We start from the raw sequence: 18,056 nt of genomic DNA, 5'->3' as shown, positions 1-18,056 counted from the left end.
GATCTGCTCATAAAATCTGAAAACAATAAAAGGCCAATAGCAGCCCAATCTGCAAAATTCTCAGGGAAGGCAGGGAGAGAGAGACCTCCTGGAAGCCTTCAGCATTAGTCCTCACAATTATTTTCAGGTGATCATTTCCTGAAGCACAGGCACCTGAGGCTTGTGATTTTACCTAAAGGGCTGCTTTAGCTGCAATTTTGGAAAATGCATTTGTGTTTACTGAGATAGCCCAGCAGTTTACCCGTGCATGTTTGTGCATCAAGCCTCTTTTCCATAGCATTCACTAAACAGAAACTCAAAAGAGTCTTAGGCGTAGATTAAATGCTTTCAAAAATCAATTCTAGGCTGGCATATAAGTTAACCAGTCTGACCTTGTGATTTACAGAGCAAACGCTTCTTTAGGAAACAAAGTGTAGGAATATTTTATGTTTCAGTAATTATTTGAGACAGTTCCACATATAAAAATGAGAAATCCTGGCAATATTTAAGGAAGTTTATCCATGGATAATTCCATAAAATAGGGTTCATTCAGAGGTTTGGGACACTGTAATATTAAAATACGTTAACAAAAGGCAATATCCAGTATGCAGCCCAGTGAAACTCTAACAATCACTTTGAATTTCAGGTAGCATTGCGAAGAAGAGAAAAACACATAACCTGGTTCCTACCTGATTACTCCAAATGTTTAACTCTGGAAGCTTAATGTCAAGAAGTACAGTGCTCAAGAAAGCAGTAGCATGACACGCAGTTATTCTGCTGGCTAAAGAGGATCTTCCAAACTACCTTGGGAACGATGCAAAATAGTTATAAAACATACTTCTTCGGCTGCATATTCCTGAGGATGGAGTGCATATTTAATGCCCAAGTACTAATGTGCCTTGCAACGGCATTTTTTCATTCTTACTAGTGTCAACAGCAGTGTAACCCCAGAGCTTTCAAATAAACGTTTGCATTAGTTTGATCATATAAGTGTGCTACCCAGTAATTAAATCCAGTTTGTATTTTTAAAGTGCACACCAAGCAATACCCTGCGCAGAGCTAAAGCACATCGTATTTGTATCCACCGCCTCTCAGTTCTGGGAAATCCATAAATTCATTTGTCAAAGGTAAAAATACTTACACCAAATTCCTGCTAAATCTTTTGAAATGGTTTGTTCAAACTCTTGACATAGCGTTTTGCTCTAAACAAATTTCTAGACAACCCTGTGATTTTCCATCTCTGAAAATATACTGTTTCCCCTCCATGAAACTAGAACAGAGGGTCTGAGAGAAAGGAAATTATTAAGCATTCTAGTGGGTTTTTTCCAACAAAAACTAAGATAGAGGTCAATGAATAAGTATGTGCAGGCTGGAACTTAAATCCTCTGGGGTGACTGTAGGCTAATTAATAATTAATGCCAGAGACATGGTGTTTGAAATGCAGATGTGATAACTGGAGGCCTGGCAAAGCTGTTCAGAGGAAGCAGATTTGGATGCTATAGGGAATAGGCACTCCCTTGCCGGCTGGCTCTGAAAGCAGACCTGGGTGCAAAGCAGGGCCTATGGTTTAGATTATATTCCCCTCAGCTGTTAATTACCTGAACCTACTTTGAAGTTTTTCTCTTTTTATCCTCTGCATGAAAAGAGATTGGTTCAGCCAAGGGACTTGAAAAAATGATCAAATACATGGAGTAGAGGAGGGGAATAGAACTTCAGATATAAAAAAGATAAGGAAGAAAAACACTCAGGGAAACACACAAGAACATATTAGGAAGTGCGCGAGTGCGGCTCGCTGTTTCGGGCGAGTTGTGCTGCTCTGAGTTATTTCAGCCATTAAGTAAACCCCTGCGCATTTTACGAACAGATTTGTTAAAAGGAACCTCTCGCTATATGTATATAGTTTACATTAATTATTTGATGAAAGGACCGTAGGTGATTTTCTATGCTATTTTTAATTCAATAAAGTCATTTAAACCTCCTTCTGTTTGGGGCTATTTAATGAGGTGTGCAACATTAACAGAATCACCAATGAGCTGTTACTCCAAGGATTCAGATTTCGCAGAAATCGCTCGCTCCCCGAACGGAGAGGGACCCCGGGCCGCGGGGACCCCTCGCTGCCACCGGGGGGGGCCGGGGGGAACCCGGGACACCCTCGGCCGGGGGGGAGCGGCCCCGGGCGGAGCCCCCCCGCCTGCCCCGGCTCCTCGGGCACCGAGGCGGCCCGAGGGGCCCCGGCCGGTCCCCCCCGAGGGCTCCGGGCTCGGTGCGGGCCGGGGCAGCCGTGCGGGGCCGGGGCGCTCCCGTTTCTGAGCGGCTGCCCCCGCTCCTTGGGGCCGGCCGTTTCAAAGGCTTCCCCGAGCAAACTTCCCAGCAACTTCACTTCAAACCTTTCGAAAAGAAACGGGGAGGGGGAATTTGGGGGAAATACTGCCTTTTTTCCTTTTTTTTTTTCTTTTTTTTTTTTTCCTGAAGTACAGGAGGACGGGGCGATCCGTCGTGCACCCGGTGCTGGCTGTGCTTAGCGATGAACCCGGAGGAGCGGCCGCACCTCGGGCTGGCCCCGCGAACACACCTGCAGCTAAACCAAGCTCCGGGCAGAGCTGGCGGCTTGGCACAGCTCGGCACGGCCCGGCCCGGGGGCGCAGAGGCGCTCCCACCTTGCCCCAGTAGGACCCGGGGACCCCCCGGCCCGGTGGGAGGCGGCGGGGCAGGCGGGAGGGGGCTTTTAATGAAATCATAACATTAAAAGAGTTTTATATTAAATCCTGTTAATTTTCGAGGTGAAGGCTGTGAAGTGAATGCGAGGAAGCATTAAAAGGGAATTGAATTTGCATTCCTTATGCTACAGGCACATGTTTACATGACCTTTAAAACAGAATTAAAGCTGTATCATCAGCAGCTGTAGGCAATTCACATTACTAAGGCAATCAAATCAGAAGGCTAAACTAACTATAAAACATAAATTAAACCGATAGAGAATCATCCTAATTCACTAGGTTTACTTGCAATTTACTTAGCCACTACTAGTAATTTCTAGGCACTTGGCAGAAGCAGCCGAGCACGGGAAGGTGCCACTCGGGGAGGCCGGCAGCAAAGAGCCGCGGAGCTGCGGGATCAGGGCCCGGACCCCCGCCCCCGGTGGCTCTGCCTCCTCCCGGTGCAGCCTCCCCGGCGAGGCCGCGTTTCCAGGGCTGCACGAAGGGCCTGCAGCCGGGTGCTCCCCGTGGTTTCCGCACCCCCAGCGTGAGCGGGATGGCTCAGACCTCCCCGCAGCACCTCCCCGCTGAAAGGCGAAATAACCCCAAAGCCGAGGGGCTCGGCGCGGCGCCGCTCCCCTCCGCCCTCCCGCCCCGTCCCCAGGGGATGCCCTCAGCAGAGAAACCAAAATCTTAATGATTTCAGAAAAAGTTTGCGGGGAGAGCATCCCCGGCCCCGCTGCCCCGTTGCGGGTAGCGGAGGTCACCGGGCAGCCCCCGCCGCTTTGATTTATTTGTGTTTATTCCTGCCGGGCAGGCAGAGCCGGGGGGGCTGCGGCTCCCTCCCCTCTGATGGCTGCTCTCCCACGCGTGTCTCTGGCCCGTCCCGGGCACTGCCCCGGTTTAGGGCCCGCACAGCCCCGCTGCCCCCCCCCCCGCACCCCCTGCCCGCGGGAAGGCGAGGGGCGGAAACGGGGGAAGGGGGCGGCGAAGCCTCCAGCGCCTTTAAGCAGGCTGCTCCTGGAAAAAATAAATAATTAAATAAATAAATAAATAATAAAAAGAGGTGCCAGGAGATGCCAGGCGAAGCGGGGAGAGGAGGGCTGCTGGGGGAAGCCGCCCCCCTCCGCGGGGCCGAGGCAGGGCACGGCCTGGGGACGGGGCTCGACCCCTGGGGGCCGGGGGGCGGCAGGGGGCGGCGGCAGGGCCCGCAGGGCCGGGGGGGGCCGGGCAGAGCCTTTGTGTGCCCTGCGCGCAGCCGGGCGCAAGTTGCGCCTCCCGCAGCCGGCCGGCACCGGGGTGCGCCTGGCATTCACCTGCCCCGGCCCCGGGCCGGTGTCCGAGCAGAGGCTGAGCTGCCTCGTGTCCCTCAGCGCTTTCTCGTCCCCCGAGAGCTGTTCCCGAAGGAAGAAGCATCCCTCAGCAGCCCAGCCTGGCCTGAAAGTTCGGCTTTTGTATCGGCTTCGATTTGTAACAGCGCGAGTGAAGCAGGGAGCAAAGTTTCCGCCAACCCAAAACCATTTCGTCTGCGGGAAAACAAAGAATTAGCGGCACCACGGGCGGCTTTCTGAACGTGACCCTAGGAAGGACGAGGCACCTCGGAGTGCAAGGGACCTGCAGGTCCCTCTGCAGGATCACGGGCATCACCGAGCAATTCGCACGCTGACTGATAAAGCTGGAAAAAAACGTACAGTTAAAAAAAATAATAATAAAAAAATAGGCACGTTGAAATTATTCAGCAAACTAACAAACAGCAAGGCAGGTATTTGTCAGCCTAGGAACAGAGCGATTTGTCTTCGGTGTCTCGTTAGCCACCAGAGGTTAAGCAGCGCCATTCGGCGCGGTTTCAAACCCAGTCCCCTTCCTTTAGCTGTGTCTGAGCAGGATCCCGCCCGCTCGGGACCTGGGTTTGGATTATTCCCGAGCCCCGCGCGTGGGGCGGCTCCGCGGGGAAGGTCCCAGCGCACAGGGGGGCGCCCCAGGGTGCTGCGGGGACCCAGCACCCCCGAGGTGCCCCGAGAGCCGCCGTGCCGCTCCGCGCCCTGCTCTGCAGCCACCCCCGACGTTTCAGCGCCTGGATTTAAGGCACGGCAAGACGGACCGGTCCCACGGTTAAATAATAATCATCTTTTTTTTTTTTTTTTTTTTTTTTTTTTTAAGTGCGCTTTGGAGAGACTTCCCGGAATATTTTTGCTCTCGGCAGCAAACCAACCAAATGTTCGCTCCGGTACCTGCCACGCATCCGCCGAGCTACAGAGAGAGCAGTGACCTGCCCGTGACGTGGTAGCGCACAAACGAACGACATCTTTTTCTCCCCAGCAAGTACATTTTTCAGACATTAACAGCGTGGAAAAAAATAATATAATATAATACTCATAAATGGCGAATCGAGCAGAGCAGCGAGGAGGTGCACACAACGATTTGGAAACCGCAGCAGTTAGAACACGAATGCAATTTACCTTGCGATTTTCTCTGCCCGTGCCTGGCTTTATTGTCCCTGCCTAGCCCAGCTCCGGCGCAGGACCGGCCCCGCCGCAGCCCCGCTCGCTCCGTGCCGGGCTTGGCGCTACCGGGCTGTGCGCGCCGGGGGCTGCGGTCGGTCTGACATTGGGACTCTTTTAATTTGCAATCTGTCAGTCCATCTCCTGGCTGCGGCTCTGAGATGGCAGTGTGCTGGGGCTCTCCCTCTCCCTGCACGGCATTTACTCACGTTCGAGAACAGCCAACAGAGACCCAAAAAAAAAAAAAAAAAAAAAAAAAAAAAAAGAACTAATTGAGCTTGTGTCGGCATTGGCTAATTTCTGCTAATACTCTGTAAATTCCTCTTTTCCTTCTAACCTTCCCCCACGCAGGCTAGGCTTTCACAAAGCATCTCCGGATATCCAGGAGCCTGTTTCCCAGCTCTGCTTGCTGAGCGATGCGGGGCTGGGTTTCAGCGTTAGTATCAGCGCCTCGGCGTACACAATGCAAACCTTAACTCCTGGCTCCAGAAACGGTTAAATTGCCCTTTCCCAGCCCCCACCCCCGTTATGATTGACTCTGTTTTTAAATTTGCACTTGTTCCCACCAAGCGCAATCTAACTCGTCCTGTCTCCGAAGTGAACTTGTGTTGAAGGTGAAGTTTTCAATATAGAGGTCATGACACCGAGGCACAGCTTACCGCTCCGAGCTTCATGCCGTATTAAACACAATCAAAACGAACCCCTTTCTGGCCATTTTTTTTTTTCTTTTTTTTTTTTTTTTTTCTCCCTCCCGCAGACGAACAATGAGAAAACTCTCCAAAATATAATACCCCCAGCCCCGATGAAACCGTTCCCGGCGCTTCTCGGCTCGCTCCCCCCGAGCTCCCTACCCCGAGAGAGGCACCTACGGAGCCGGCTGGGAGCAGGCACCCCCGGGCCGGGGCTCGTAACGGGGCTGGGTGCGGGGGGCACCGGGGATCCCCCCCCCCCCCGCCTTCCTTCCCCCTCCACAGCCGGGGCCGGCGCTGCCGCCGCCCCGCGGGCTGCGCTCGGAGGTGCCGCCGCCGCCAGCCCGGTGCCCACCACGGGGAAAAAGGGGATGGGGAAAAAAAAAAAAGGGGGGGAAGGAAGGGGAAAAAAGGGGAAGAGGGAAAGGGGGGGAGGCTGCGCCCGGCCCCCGGCTGCCCCGAGCCGCTCGCGGTGCCTCCGCCGGGCGAGGGGACTCGACACAATTACAGCTCCTCCACTTCAAAGCCGGGTTTTCTCTATAGCGACTTCTAGCTGCCCCAAGACGGTAGGCTGCCTTCAGCTATTGTGTGATCTTTTTTCGTGCCAAAGATTTAGCAGAAAAAGTAGGTAGGAAGGCAAAGCGCCCGCCGGGGAAACGTGGGTCCCCCGAGCGCGAAGGCACCCGGAGCCAAAGGGCTGCGGAGCACGGTCCGGACCCCGAAACTTTTTTTACTTTAATGGGTTTCAGTCTATGAAAAATAAGTTACAAATTCTTGCAACAGTAGCTTTGCATGTACTTATTTTTCTCCCATGTCCAGACGGGGTCGTCTATTGAATAAGGCTCTTTTATTCTGCATGGGGCAGGGGATTTGTGGCCATGGTCCCCCTTTTATTCCTCTCTCTATGGAAACCCAGATCATGGGGAGAAATATGCGAGGCTGAATAAAGAAAAGCAGCAGAAAGGACCGCTTGAGAGCGGCATCTGTTACACTTGGGAAGTTAGACTGACAGGAAAGAGCTAAAGAAACCCTCTCCAGCAGATTAGTTAGAACAGCAAGAAGATTTAACTATATGCAGATAAAAACACTTTAAAATACGGCGGGCTCGCCCACGGGCGAGGTGCGAGCCCCTCGGCCGGGAGCGGAGCGCTGCCTTGCCCCGGTACAGCGAGCCCTGCGGCTCCGTGCCCTGCCAGGCACCGCCGGGACCGAGCGGCGGCTCCGCGCATCTCTTTCCACGGGCAACGGGATTTGAAAAATTGTTTCGGAAGTTCAAGTGCAAATTAATTTTAAATAATTTAGTTACGTTTTTATACAGCCTGGATTTTTTTTTTCTTTCCTTTTTTTTTTTTTTTTTTCCGCGGGCTCCGGTGATATTTATTTTGCGAAGCTCGTGCAGGCGGAGAGAGGGCGGGGGGGGGGGGGGAGGGATGGAAAAAAAAAAAAAAAAAAAATAGAAGAGGCGAGCAGAAAGCCGCGGAGCGCCCATACAGCTCCGTGGGTGCCCTCCCCGCCGTGCCCAGCGCCTCCGGAGGGCCGGGCTCGGCCGGGCTGGGCTCGGAGCCCCTCTCGCAGGGCCATTTGTCACCCCTGACCTCCCGGCTGACCCCTCCCGCAGCACTCCGAGCGCCTCCCGGCTACCTGCAAACTTTTCTCCGAGCCGCCCCGGGCCCGCCGAGGGGACGCGGCCGGCAGCGGGCGGCCCGAGAGCGGCGGCGGAGACCCCCCCCCGGCCCCGGACCTTCCCCCCCCGGGCCCCGGAGCCCCCCCCCGACCCCTGAGCCCCCCCCCCCGGCCCCGGAGCTGCCCCGGCCGCGGCGTGCCCGAGCCCCGGGGCTCGCTGCCCGCTGCGGGGCCGGGAGCGGCGGTGCCCGGCTGCGGAGGAAGCGGAGGAGCGCTCACCTTGGGTCTAGCTATTTTCTTGACTTTTTTTTTTTTTTTTCCTTCAGATCTGTCTTCCCAGAGAAACTAATGCCTTAATGACTTTCGGCTAGCTGCAAGCCTTCTTTTATTTCTGCTAAATATATGAAAATGTATGCAAATTTAAATCAAGCTTAACCTAGGAGCTCTTGCAATATATTTAATGGAATTTCAAACCAATAAGGGAACTCCGATGCAGCCCTCTGCAAGTGCAAACACAATTACGCAGCCAGGCTACCTCCGCGATTATGCAGGGAGAGGGCAGCCGCTAACTCCGGAGCCGGCCCGAGGTGCGGGGGGTGCAGCGGGGCTCGGTGCCCCCCGGCAGCCCCGGGGCCGGGCAGGGGGCGCGGAGTTTCGCGGCCGCAGCGCTCGGGCAGCGCCTTTTGGGGCGATTTGGGGCTTTTTTCGTTGTTTGGGGACAACGGGCCGGGGAGGGGGGCGCGGGGCGGCCCCGGGGGCAGCGCGGGGCGGGCACGGAGCGGGCACGGGGCGGGCAGCGGAGGGGTGCGGAGGGGGTGCGGAGGGGTGCGGGGGGGGTACGGGGGGCACGGGGCCGGGCTTCTCCGGGGTGGTCCCGCCGCGCTGCCGCCGCTTAACCTGTGCGCCGCGCTGCCGGGCGCTAATGGCTCCGCATTTAAGCCGTGCCCCGCGCCCACCCCCCCCCTCCCGGCTCCCCCCTTCTACCCCCCCCCTCCCCTTCCAGCCCGCCCGCGGGGCGCAGCGCGGAAGGAGTTAAGCGGCGGGGCCGCGGCGCGGCCGCCCCCCGCAGCACGGCGGAGTGATTCACTTCCTGGCCGCGGCCCGCGCGGCTCCCCCTCCGCCCCGCCCCTCGGCGCCTCGCCCCGCCCCTTCTCAACACCCATTGGCTCGCTCCGCGCGGGCCCGGCGGCGGCGCGCCCCCATTGGGCGTCGCGGCCGCCAGTCGCGTTGCGGCCGCTGCCCGGGCCGCCGTGCCGGTGGATGTCAAAGGCTGCGGCGGCGGCGGCGGCTCAGTATAACTCGTGGGGCTGCGCGGCGGCCATGGCCACAGCCGCCTCCAACCCCTACAGCCTGCTGGGCGCCGGCGCGCTCGGCCCCGCCGACGGCGCGGGCATGCAGCAGGGCGGCGCGTTCCGCGGCCCGCAGAAGCTGCTGCAGGGCGAGTACCTGCAGGGCGTCCCCGGCGGCGGCGGCGGCGGTGGAGGCGGCGGCGGCGGCGGGGGGCACCCGCTGGGGCACCACTGGGTGACGGGCCTGGGAGACGCCGGGGCCTGGCCCGCCGCCGCGCTGGCCGGGGGCCCGCTGGAGCAGCCCGACGTGAAGCCGGGCCGCGAGGACCTGCAGCTGGGCGCCGTGGCTCACCACCGCTCGCCCCACGTCGCGCACCACTCGCCCCACGCCACGCACCCCGGCGCCTGGGGGGCCAGCCCCGCGCACAGCGCCGCGCTGGCCCCCGCCGCGCAGCCCCTGGGCGCCTACCCGCAGGCCGGCTTCGCGGTGGGCGGCATGCTGGAGCACGGCGGCCTCACCCCGCCGCCCGCCGCCGCCGCCGCCGCCGCCGCGGCCGCCGCAGCCGCCGCCGCCGCCGCCGCCGCCGCCGCGCAGGGCTTGCACCCCGGGCTGCGCGACGGCGGCGAGCACGGGGAGCTGGGCGGGCACCACTGCCAGGACCACTCGGACGAGGAGACGCCGACGTCGGACGAGCTGGAGCAGTTCGCCAAGCAGTTCAAGCAGCGCCGCATCAAGCTGGGCTTCACCCAGGCCGACGTGGGGCTGGCGCTGGGGACGCTGTACGGCAACGTCTTCTCGCAGACCACCATCTGCCGCTTCGAGGCCCTGCAGCTCAGCTTCAAGAACATGTGCAAGCTGAAGCCGCTGCTGAACAAGTGGCTGGAGGAGGCCGACTCCTCCACCGGCAGCCCCACCAGCATCGACAAGATCGCGGCGCAGGGCAGGAAGAGGAAGAAGCGCACCTCCATCGAGGTGAGTGTCAAGGGCGTGCTGGAGACGCACTTCCTCAAGTGCCCCAAGCCGGCCGCCCAGGAGATCTCCTCGCTGGCCGACAGCCTGCAGCTGGAGAAGGAGGTGGTGCGGGTCTGGTTCTGCAACCGGCGGCAGAAGGAGAAGCGCATGACGCCGCCGGGCGAGCAGCAGCAGCAGCAGCAGCAGCAGCAGCACGACGTCTACTCGCACGGCGTCAAAACGGACACGGCCTGCCACGACCTCTGACCGGGGCTTAGCCGGGCGGCGGCCCCGCGGGCTCGGACCTGTGCACGCCGGGGGGAGCCGGCAGCGGCCCCCGCTGCCCTGCGGCCCCCCTCCTGCTCCCCCTGCCTTCCCCCACACCCCCTCCTCCTGCCCTCCTCGCCCCGTCCCTCCCCTCCTCGCCCCCCGCGGGCCGGAGCCGCGGCGGGGACCCGCGGACAAGGCTCGCTCTCGGTCCCCGCCGGGACGAAGGGGGAAAATAAATAAATAATAATTAAAAACAAACAAACAAACAAAAAAAAAAACCAACGAACTGCAAACGGAAAGGAAAAGAACGCGAAAACCGGAGGAAAAAAAGAAAAAAAAAAAAAGCGAAAACCCGACGACGAAAAAGGAAAGACAGATGTGTGCCTATGAATAACCTTCCAGCGCCTTGGTTATATCAGCTGTATTTCAGGTGAATCTGTTTTACAATAGACTAGTTTTGCATTTTTAAAGACTTCTATAGCGTTTTTAAATGTCTGAGGTGTTTTACTACAAACTGTACACAATATTTGTGACCTAATTTCTATCGGATCGAGCAGCCCAACCTTCCTCCCTTCCCCGCGCGCTGCCAATGTCACCGGGCGGGGACGGGACGGGGCAGGGCGGCCGCGGCCCTTCCTCCCCCCCCCGTGCCCGTGCCCGTGCCCGGGCCCCCCCCCGGCAGCCGGGGGCTCCCCTGGGCGCCCCGGGGGCAAGGACATCGCCTCCGCGCCCGCGGAGCCCCGAGACGGGGCTGGTTGGGTGCAGCTCTTCCTTCCCTGCCTTCCCGAGGACCTCCGAGCACCGCCAGACGGGCGGGTCGCCATCCCGCCTCCCCCCCCCCCCCTTTTCCCCCTTTCTCCCAGGGAACAAAACAAAACAAAACAAAATTAAACCAAACGAAACGATGCTAACGGTAATTTCCGAGGGAGCCGAAATTAAAGCAGCACAAACAAAATCGCGGCATTGGCCGGTCCTTTTCTCTCCGAAGATGAGCTGGGCTTTTTTTGAGCGGCGCCAGGCTGAGAGGTCTGTAGTAAAACACCTTCGTAATTCTGCGCTTCGGCTTCGGAAATCAGTTTCTCTGTATTTTGTTTCGGTAGTGGAGAGGAATGAGGTGTCTCATCGATTTCGGGGGGGAGGAGGGTGGGAGGGAGGGGGACAGAAACCGCCCGCATTCGGTTCACGCTGAGCTTGTTTCCGCGTCACAGGGAGCTGCTGGATTTGGTGGAGAGCTTTCAGAAATATACCTAGAAAGAGAGAACAGGGAGAAAAACGAACGAACAAAGCAAAAGTCAACGCTAACGACCTAACCCATTATTTTTTTCGGCACAGGGAAGCGCGGAGCTGTACCCGTCCCCCCCCCCCCCGACCCCGTCCTTCTCTCCCCTAGCCCGGGTGCGCAGCGCTCCGCCACGGGCACGGCCGGGCCGGGCCCCGCGCAGCGGCTCCGCGGGGCTGCGCTGCGCTGCGCGGGGCCTGCGCGCCTCGCCCGGCCGGGGGCTGCCGGGCCGGGCCGGGCCCCCCCTCCCCTTCTAGCCCCCATTCCCCTTCCCCGGCTGTCAGATTTTTCCTTTCGACATTTATATTTTTCAAGTATTTTTCAGTAAGCGCTATAAAAAATAAAAAAAAAAAAAAAAAAAAAGGAAAAAAAGAAAGAAAGAAAAAAAAAAAACAACTCGACACTGAGGACCTGCCTATTTCTGCCAACTTTATAACTGTACAGTTTTGTATATTAAACGTTTTTTGGAAGTTATTAATTTAAAGAAAGATCATTTAGTTTATTCATTTAGTAACTGATGTATAATAAACGCTATTTTCATTAAAGGTTGCTTTTTTCAACTATTTTATCCAAAATTGCCTATTGCAGTTGCCAACAATTATTTATTTTCAATAAATTCCGCATTATGTTTAAAAAAAAAAAAAGAAAAAAATACGTTTCAGAAAGAAAAAAAAAAATAAGTGGGTGTCGGAAAAAAATCACGGAACACTAAAAAAAATCACGGAGTCGCTGTAACGTTTGGTGGTCGACCAGTTTCAGTCAAGGGATTTATATCGACGCAATATTTTATTGTTGTAAAACAAAAAATTAAAAAAAAAAAAAAGAAAAAAAGAAAAAAAAAAAAGGTTTAAATAAACATTTTTACAAAAGCCGACCGGACAGCTTCGTGCCGCCTTGTTTGAGCGCCGGGGGGCGGTGGGGGTCGCTCCGGCCTCGCCCCCCCCACACCCCGGATCCCCCTGCCCCTCCCCGCACCTGCCGGGGCCGGGGGACCCCCCTGGGGACCCCCCCCCCGCTCCTCGCCATCCTTCGGCGGGGCTCGGGGGGGGCTTTTGCCTTTTGTTCCTCGCCCCCCCGCCGCCGGGGGCGGGTTACGGCGGGGCCGCGGCTGCTGCGCCCCCGGCCCCCCCGGGCGGCCCGGAGGAACAATGAGCGGCACGGCCCGGCCGGGGCAGGGCGCACAATGCCCGGGGGGGCCGCCCCCGGCACAGCTCCCCCCGAGGAGGGGCAGCGGGGCCCCGAACAATGGGGCCGCGCTTTGGGGTTCGGCCCCGAGCAGCGCCGCAGCCGGCACCGCTGGGGGGGCTCGGGGGGCGGTGGGGCCGCGGGCAGCCCCCGGAGGTTGTGGCTGCTCCAAGCCGGCCCCGGTGCTGCCGGAGGGCACCTTTTGGCCGTGCTGCGCTCCGCTCCGCGAGGGGATGCTGCTGCTGCTCGTCCCTGCCTGGGACGCCGAGCTGCAGCTAGGGCAAAAAGGGTTAAAACGGGAGGAGAAGGAAATAACAGCCCCCCAGCACCCCGTTCCTCAGCCGGCTCCAGAAACAAAACAAACGAGCCCCGAGCAGCGGGTGCCACACCGCCAGCTCAGCGCCACCGGCTGCAAGCGCCACGGAGAGGAGGAAAATCTCCCCTAAAACACGGCCGCGGCGCCTACACGGCTCTGGGTGTCCAGGGTCCTCAGAGGTAAAGCCCTTACAGCCAGCGTGGGCTCGGACACACAGCATTTCTCTGAAATTAGCCGATTTTAGAGCCGTTTGGTCGTTCTGTAAATACAACTACAGCAAGCTCGGGTTTTTTTTTTTTTTTGGTGATATTTTTTCAACAAATTGCATCAAGAGACAAAAGAGACGCGAGGAACGAAGAAATAAAGTTTATCAGCAGAAGAAGTGCTCCAAAGACTACTCGAAAGCCAGAAAAATCGGGAAGGAGAACGGCATTTAAACGAAGAAAAGGAAATTCTCCCTTCATTATTCCCCCGCACTTCAGTATTCCTGCGAGCAAAAGGAAACTCTTTTGTGCCACCTAATGTTAAGCACCGATCACTGTTGTCTTCGCTGCCCACCGCACGCCATGTGCGCGGGAGGCCTGGGGGTGCTGCCCCCGCACAGCACCCAACGCGCAGCACCCAAGGCACTGGGGATGGAAGAAGCCTTGGCTTCGCTCTCAAGGACCAGGAATTCTTCTGAATTCAGGAAATTATTCAAAATAAATAAATAAAGCGAGAGGGGGCGGAAGGAAGCCCGGGGGAACAATCATGAGAAGGACAGATTCCAAATTAGGTCTTAGTTATGATAGAGCAAATCCAGAACGAGCCCATCCAGGCTTTGGGAAGCTGCCCACCACCGCTGGAGCCCAGCTCTGGCTGGGAAGCCCTGGGCTTACAGCACCTCCTCAGCAAGCTCCTCTCCAGGCCCTTGGTCGTGGTGTGCCCCCGGCACAGCCCTGGCACGGCCAGGATTTATGGCACGTGCCTGCAGCCATCCACCCTAATGGAGATACTGATTCCATACTAAGACACCTCGCACGCTCCTGCACGAAGAAAGGGCTGGAGGAATGCATTTCTCTGGTAGCAATGACTTGCACTGCTCTTGTGATTTCGGTGGAGGGTGTTAAGCATCTTTAATGAATTTTGAGGCTGAATCTCCTTTGCCTTTTAAATTACTCGAACAGAAGAGAACCAGAGGCTTCCTTCGTATTTAATTTTCAAAAATTCTCAAGCTCTCCTCCCCTTTAGAGAAGCCCAGGATGATACAAGGGTGTTCACCTGAAGGCAAAACTACTAAAAGCAAGCTCACCTCGTAGCAGTCTTTACCACCATGCATGCAGCTTAGGGACCAGTAAATCCATACCTAGATGCACTTGACCAAGAGGCTTTCAAAATCCTTCAAAAGAAAGTAGTTGGAGTTTTTCCTTCTTTGTTTTTAAGCAGTAATTTTATAGCTTCAGGCAGAGCAGACCACAACAGCTGGCCACACTGGGTCCTGCACGGGCATGCCAAAACACGGCTGGTTTTTAGGGTGGCCCCGCACCCAGATGGAGGTACGGTTCAAACCCGAATCCTTCCCCAGCAGCCGGGCAGCAACCCAATTCCAAGACCCTGTCCTAGAAAACAAGATCCTAGGCAGGTGAGCGATCCTGCCAAGTACCCCTGAAAGCAGAGGTCAGGCCCACGTTTGCACTTGCTTTCCCCTTTTCCTAAACCTGCCCTGTAACCAATAGACCAGAAAGGCTCCACAGCAATTACATATTTAGGATATGTGATAGCTGCAGTTAAGATCTTTATGACTGATTGCAGGATGAAATTTACTTCAAATGTGCAAGAGCCCATTTTTAAACCACAGTCTTTCAGCTGGTTTCCATTATATATATTCTGAAGAATCAAAAGCAATTACAATGTACAAAGTATAAATGGTAAATAATTTCCAAATCAGAACCATTATTAAAGCAATAAGCATCTATTTTTGTTAACACTGTAAGATACGGAGAGGGCCAAAGTAAATAACTTTTGGTTTAATATGATGAAAAGAAAGCAAGACTTCTACTCCAACAGCAGATTCAAATGGGTTTTGGGGTGAGTTTTGAAGATTTTGGAAAGCAGGGCAAGCTTACATGGTGGTGATGTGAATGGTACCTTGGTTTAGATGTGCTTGTAGCTGTGACCTGCAGGTGATGTTGCCGGCTGCTGGCCGTGGGTAGGACCAGGTCCTCAGTTACAGCGGTAACCCGGCACTAAATCCTGTGAGAGCACAGGGGGAAGACAGCATCACTGATAAGAGCCTGCCAACAAGAAGTTAAAAAGCTAATGGTAAATATCATATCTGCCAGCTCACATTTGACTGTATTATCGATTGCTGGGTTCTGGCTCCGCAGCCTCGCGCTCTCCCTGATCAATTTGATGCCAGAAAGCGGCGGCACAGAGCAGCACTGAAATGGCACTGAGAAGTCTGCTTCTGCAAAAGGATTTTTAAAAACATGAATATTTCTAGCAGTGATTGTTCGAAGGCAGGCAGCAGCCTCTCTCGCCACTGTTGGTTACTATTAAAGGACCGAAAACGTGACTCCTTTCTTTTGCCCCTGGATTTTTCTTTTTAAACGATGCCAGTCCTTGACTCTGCACCTCGAGTACAAATAATATTTACCCAGCGTAGAAGCGCCATTTTTGTGCTGAAGCTCTTTTCCTTCTTGGCCAAGGCATGAAGTTTTGTTTTGCATATTTATCTGCCGGCTTTGGGAAGACGAATAAATAAATAAATACAAATCAGCCTGCGGATCTGATTAACCATAAAGTGCAGTGGGGCGAATGGCAATGCCTGAACTCTTCCTGCCGTGTCAGCTGGAGTGCACGCGGAGGTAACACGAGCCGTGGGGCAGGCCTCCCCATTCAGGGCTTGTAGCTCTGTCCAGATTATGGGATTAGCCTCTGTTACATATATCTACAGTTAGGAACTTGTGATCTAGTTAAACCAGATTGAAAGCCTCCCAGCAGGTGCTGGGAGTCAGGCTCCGCAGCACAAATTCTGTGCAATTGCTGTGGCAAACCTGGGGCTTTCGTGGCACGGGGCTTCTGCAAGGCTCCGTGCTGGGGAGGGGGGGGCAAAGGAGTAAAGTCAAAATCCCGACAAAAAAAACACACTTGCAGGTGGGGAAAATTAGCCACAAGCTTTTTTTCTGGCTCCCGAAAATGGAGCTGCTATCACAGAATTACAAACGCTGTTGAAACGTTAGTTTGTTATACTTTGCTGCTCCTGGCTTCACACACATTGTACGAACACAGCCGGTCTTTCAGAGCTAAGAAATGCTAATTCAGTGCTAGAATTTCCAGCTTGCAGAAACTGTCCTGTAAATGTCATGGGGGATTACTAAACCTACAGGAAGATTATAGCTCTGCATATGTTTAGACTCTATTGATTTAAAACTTTATTACCTTTGATATGGCATCTCAGGAAGGAAACAACCCAGCAGTGGGAGTTCAGTCCGAATGCAGATTTTGCAGGGGCGAATCCTGCTGTACAGATCTGCTTTTCACCAGCACCGCGGGTACTCCTGCAGCAACCCAACAAGGACACAGGACCAACACGGCACCTCGCAAATACGAACCCAGCTCCCAAACCCTGCCCTGCTCAGGCATCCAAACTTTCTCATAGCCACAGCAGAGAGAGAACACTACGTACCCCAAATTATACAGCCACGGTAACATTTTAATTGAAAAAGTAGTGGCATAAGTTATACTACTACATAGTCTCCGTACGACGGTAAGGCTGTAGAACAGCCTAAGTAAATCTGTCTGTAACAGGATCTGGGGAGAAGTGAATACGCACGCTCGTGTGACTGCAAATGGTTTATCACAGAAACATGCAAGTGCACAGAAAGCAATTTAAGCCCAGCTCTGCAAAAGAGAGCGCCTGTTGCAGTCATCCTAAAGGCAGATTAAAAACTAAAGGCTGCGTTGCCTGCTATGTCGTAGCCGCTCACTGTGCCGCCCACAAATGTCAGATCGTTTCCAGTAACACCATGTCTGAAGTCTCAGTCTTGCCGTGGGACCAGCCGGGAAGCGGGGCGAGGAGGGCAGGCACCAGCCCGGCCAGACGGGAGATGGGTTCAGGAGGTGCTCGCCTCCAGCCACGCTACACCGATTGTCCTCGGAGCAGATTTACGGCAGGCCATTTCTCCCTCTTGCCCCAGCCCAAGCCCCAGAAACGCGGTATCAGGGTTGTAACGCCTCATATATCCTAAGGAAGATAATAGTAAACTGCGCCGCTCTGACCTTTCCGGGGTTTCTGCTGCTTGATTCACTCGCCGTGGCCATCCCTCGTGCTCGCAGCGGTAACCTGTGGGGATGCAGTGCAGCGGGGGCCAATCAGACCACCGAATATTGAAAAGGTTAAAGTCTATGTTTATGAGTCTATTAAATGTTTATAGTCTTTCACAGGCTATACTGGGCATTAAAATTATGATATCTCATTCTCATAACAAACACTGTAACGAGAACAGAAAATGGCAAAGCATGAAGCCGTTCTCAAGGCAAAATTTGTAACGAGACCACAACAACAGCACAGTGTTAATTCTCTCCTTTGAAGCAGCCAGAAAGGAAGAGATGACACCACCAACGTGACACAGACGCCGCCGCCAACGTGACACAGACAACGCCACCACCAACAAATGGCCGTGCACAACATCCCAGCGACCCGTCTCACCCAGCATCTACATCTACATCTCCAGCATGGCCCTGCAGCGCATGCTCCAGCACAAACCCAATCGGAGACTTCAAATTTCCTTCTGCTCTCAGAGTTTTTAATCTAAAATGTGGAAGAAAAAAATAAAAATAAAAACCAACCTTTTTGGAGACTCCTGACACAGAGGATGGACGATGCTCCTGTCCCCACAGCCTGTTCAGACCACTGCAGGACATCCATTTCACTTCTACACAACAGCAGGGTTTACAAGCCAATTAAACATGACATGTGTGGTTGTTTTTTTGTTGTTGTTTGTTTTATTTTGTTTTTTATTTTCTTTGTATCTGTTCTAAATATATCACACCTTAATTTCACTCTGTGTGATAAGGTCCCGGGTCCTTGGTTGCACCAAGTGCGCTGGATCGGTGCTCCTTGGTGACTGCAGACTTCCCAGTGATGGACGGTTCCTGGAAAGGTGATGGAAACTTGGAAAAAGCACAGTCAGAATGGGAGTGAGCTAGCAGTGAACAAATTCAAGTCTGAAATAACCAAAGCTGGGAGGAAAGGAACCACACCAAACTGCAGAGCGAGCAGTGGGGGACTGTGGA

At 55.0% G+C, this 18,056-nt stretch overlaps 1 protein-coding gene and 1 long non-coding RNA gene across 6 annotated transcripts in view; one reads left to right on the top strand and one right to left on the bottom strand.

The window, feature by feature from the left end:
* Positions 1–8,222, bottom strand: part of LOC137863741 (uncharacterized) — an 86,763-nt gene extending 78,541 nt beyond the window's left edge. For 4 of the 5 annotated variants that reach the window (XR_011101100.1, XR_011101099.1, XR_011101097.1 and 1 more), the window contains exon 1: positions 7,768–8,222. This is a non-coding gene — a long non-coding RNA (uncharacterized lncRNA). Of the gene's footprint in view, positions 1–5,134; positions 5,588–7,767 lie in introns of those variants that run through there. The other variant, XR_011101098.1, reaches the window with a different exon arrangement.
* Positions 8,223–8,488: 266 nt separating this feature from the next.
* On the top strand, positions 8,489–11,674 carry POU3F4 (POU class 3 homeobox 4). The gene has a single exon (XM_068697181.1). It carries the CDS (start codon positions 8,749–8,751, stop codon positions 9,994–9,996), a length of 1,248 nt encoding a protein of 415 aa, XP_068553282.1. The 5' UTR covers positions 8,489–8,748; the 3' UTR covers positions 9,997–11,674.
* Positions 11,675–18,056: the final 6,382 nt, after the last annotated feature.

The sequence above is a fragment of the Anas acuta genome, chromosome 13, assembly GCF_963932015.1.
Source record: "Anas acuta chromosome 13, bAnaAcu1.1, whole genome shotgun sequence".
NCBI lineage: Eukaryota > Metazoa > Chordata > Aves > Anseriformes > Anatidae > Anas > Anas acuta.
This window is presented reverse-complemented; position numbering and strand designations above follow the sequence as displayed.